The 3,157-nt window shown below is 43.3% G+C and overlaps 1 protein-coding gene across 1 annotated transcript in view; it reads left to right on the plus strand.

The window, feature by feature from the left end:
• LOC111953377 (ubiquitin carboxyl-terminal hydrolase 40) overlaps positions 1-1,478 on the plus strand; it is an 18,538-nt gene extending 17,060 nt beyond the window's left edge. The window contains 6 exon segments of the mRNA XM_070435646.1: positions 127-245; positions 334-399; positions 533-743; positions 844-939; positions 1,086-1,171; positions 1,319-1,478. Of these exon segments, the coding sequence (XP_070291747.1) occupies positions 127-245; positions 334-399; positions 533-743; positions 844-939; positions 1,086-1,171; positions 1,319-1,442 (702 nt within the window). The 3' untranslated portion in view covers positions 1,443-1,478.
• Positions 1,479-3,157: the final 1,679 nt, after the last annotated feature.

Genomic DNA, 3,157 nt, shown 5'->3' on the forward strand with positions numbered 1-3,157 from the left:
GTGTGTGTGTGTGTGTGTGTGTGTGTGTGTGTGTGTGTGTGTGTGTGTGTGTGTGTGTGTGTGTTGATACTGCTCCTTCTACCGTGTGTATGTCCATGCTGTGTGTGTTAATACTCTGTGTGTTAGGTGCTGACTCTGCCGGCGCTGCAGTATGTGTGTGTGCCCACTCCTGCGTTTCTGCGTGTGTGGCAGCTGGAGGGACAGAGACTGACACGTATCCTCAGAGGACAACAACACACACTCAGGTACACACACACACACACTCCTCCCTCTCACTCCTGTCTTTCTCCTCTCATCCCTTTCCTTTTCTCAACAACAAGTATCTGTTCACAGGAAGTTGAAGTTGTGCAGTGGGGTGGAGTTTTGTGTGCAGCAGCTACTGAGAGAAGAGGATCTTGGGTAAGCCTGGGGTTATTCTACTCTCATTGGTCAGTTAAGCAGATATCGGAAACATGATTTCTGGATCTGTTGTTATCCCTCGCTCTTCTCTTCCTCTCCCTCCATCTTATTGCCCCATTTCACCCTCACCCAGTCCTAAGGAGGTGTTGCTGCGTGTCCAGATGGGGGTGCCAGGGGAGAGGGGTTACTACCCTCCAGAGGACCTGGTCTGGGATGCTTCTCGAGACCCTTCCCCCAGATCGCTACGCTCTGCCCTGGCCTCAACATACGGCCTCTCTCCTGACTCCCTGCTACTGGCCAAGCACCAGCCACACACACACACCTGGGAGACTTTCTCCAACTGGGTAAGAGATGGGGAGGGAGGGAGCCTGATGTTTTATTGTCACTCTCCTATGGTTTATTTTATGACTCTTCCTGGCGCTTGTTGATGATGCGTGCACACAGAGCCAGCAGGTGTCCAAACGGAAGAAGAAGAAAAAGGCGGAGTCTCTGCTTGGAGCGCCTTTCCACCTTACAGACGGTGACATCGTCGGTGTCAAGGTAACAAACGCAGCTCTGTGGTTCATCGTATTGGTTGCGTTCCAGCCTATTCTGCTTTAATTGGACAGAACTTGCTTATTGAATGTGACATGGTTTTCTGATTGGATAATACTTTGACAGTAACATGGTGTTTTCTGATTGGACAGAACCTGTTGATTGACAATAACCGGGACTTTAGCACCCAACAGGATGAGCAGAGGTTGAGGGAAGAGAAGGAGCAACGCAGGAAAGGGTGGGGCTTCTTAAAAGATGCAATGAGACTCAGGTCACAGTGTATGACATTAGCTTTACAAGAAAGTGTATTTATAGTTACAAAGTTATTATAAATAAGTAAATGTCTATGGTTTACATTGATACTATTTCCTCTTTACTCCTGTAGAGGGCAGGGTGCGGGGGCTGAAGTTGAGACCAACCAAGGGGTGGGACCAGAGAAGAAGATGGGGCCAATCAAGGCCAGGAAGCCAGAGGTGGCCCTGTCAATCAACGTGGGGGTGTTCAGATAGCCTCGCCTTACACACACACACACACAAACAAACACATACATACAGTACACATGCGCGCACACACAGACTTTCTCACCGTGGCATCGCTCAACATCATGAACAATCTTCTGGACATCTGTTTGTGTGCCAAACATTTTTGATAATGTGTTCACACAGCTTGACCCCCCCATAGATCTTCTGCTAGTGTAGGTCTTACTGGTTCGCTATACAGACCTCTGTCTACTCAATGTTACAAGCTGCAGTCTAACTCTCCCTCCATCTCTCTGTCACTACATCTGGATCCCTTCTCCCCTCTACATGAGATCCAATAGGAACCAGTATTTCTACATGAGATCCAATAGGAACCAGTATTTCTACATGAGATCCAATAGGAACCAGTATTTCTACAGTACACTGTAGATCCAACTGCGGAAGTTGATTAGATAGTCATTAATCTACATGAGATCACAATAGGAACCAGTATTTTCTACATAGAATTCCAATAGGAACCAGTATTTCACATGCATAGTTATTTAAATGAGTTCCTAATAGGAACCAGTTTTCCAGTCTATATCTGGGTGTATTACATATATATGGTATGTATTTACAGTATCTGCTGACTAGTTTGCATGGTACACACCACAAGGTATAGATTATGTACCAGTAGATTTATAGATAATATATAACCTATATTTTCTAATAAGAGTTAGTGGGTTTATATCCATGCCTTACATGGACGACCCACAATTCAGCTCAGTCCGGAAATGTGTCGCCACCTAACTATTTTTCTACTCTGTTGCGCCCTCGTTCGCTCTAAACCTTTCTTTCCCTCCTACTTCATCTTCGCTTAGTGGTCTCACTCTCGCGCATTTTCCTTACATGGGAAAGAGTCCAAGTGTTTTCTCTGTATCCCATCATGCCTCTGTACCAGGTGTGATATCTTAATCATACGTATATTCTGTTTGTTTCATGTGCATGCGGTGGGGTGTGTGTGGGAGCGACTTCGGGAGTTAAAGGATTAATGAATGGATCATTTGACTAATATGTCATATACTTTAGAGTGAAATTACGGTTCGACAATGAATGACGAGCGACTTTGTTTTTGGATTATGAGATTATTTGATTTCCTTAACTAATCTGATGTTTTTTATTTTTGCATTTGCTGTAAAGAATAACTTAAGTTAAGTTTTGAGTATGTATGACTTCTACTTGTGGTGTGGGGTCAGTGCCAAGAAGCTAAGGTTTTGACAGATGGTTTTTTGGATTAACTACAGAGATAAAACGGAACAAGAAGCAGAGGACAGATAGATGAAGAGTTTTGTGATTTGGATTAAAGTAAACAAAGAATAAAACTAGCACAGAAGCATGTTTGCAAATCTTTTGTTTAATTTATTTTGAAGTCCTGATGCATGTCTTTATAGACACCTTGTGGTCAGTTTGCACACTCTTTGCAACCAAGATCATAGTTAGGCTCCACCGAATCACATTTAGACTGTGTAGCCAGTTGGCCAAAATAGCTCAAATTCGCACATTTTCACAAATTGTTGTCCCTGCTCCATTAATACCGGTTTTATTTCGGTCTGCATAATGAACTTCGAAACGCAATAGATGACTAGATACTCACACTCAAATTCGCAATCATTATCCAATTGTGATCTAGAGTCATTTTACAAATGTAGTCACTTAATCTTTGTTATTACTATCTTGTTCATATATTCTTGAATATCATCTCTGTG

Source organism: Salvelinus sp. IW2-2015, linkage group LG27, assembly GCF_002910315.2.
Source record: "Salvelinus sp. IW2-2015 linkage group LG27, ASM291031v2, whole genome shotgun sequence".
Taxonomy (NCBI): domain Eukaryota; kingdom Metazoa; phylum Chordata; class Actinopteri; order Salmoniformes; family Salmonidae; genus Salvelinus; species Salvelinus sp. IW2-2015.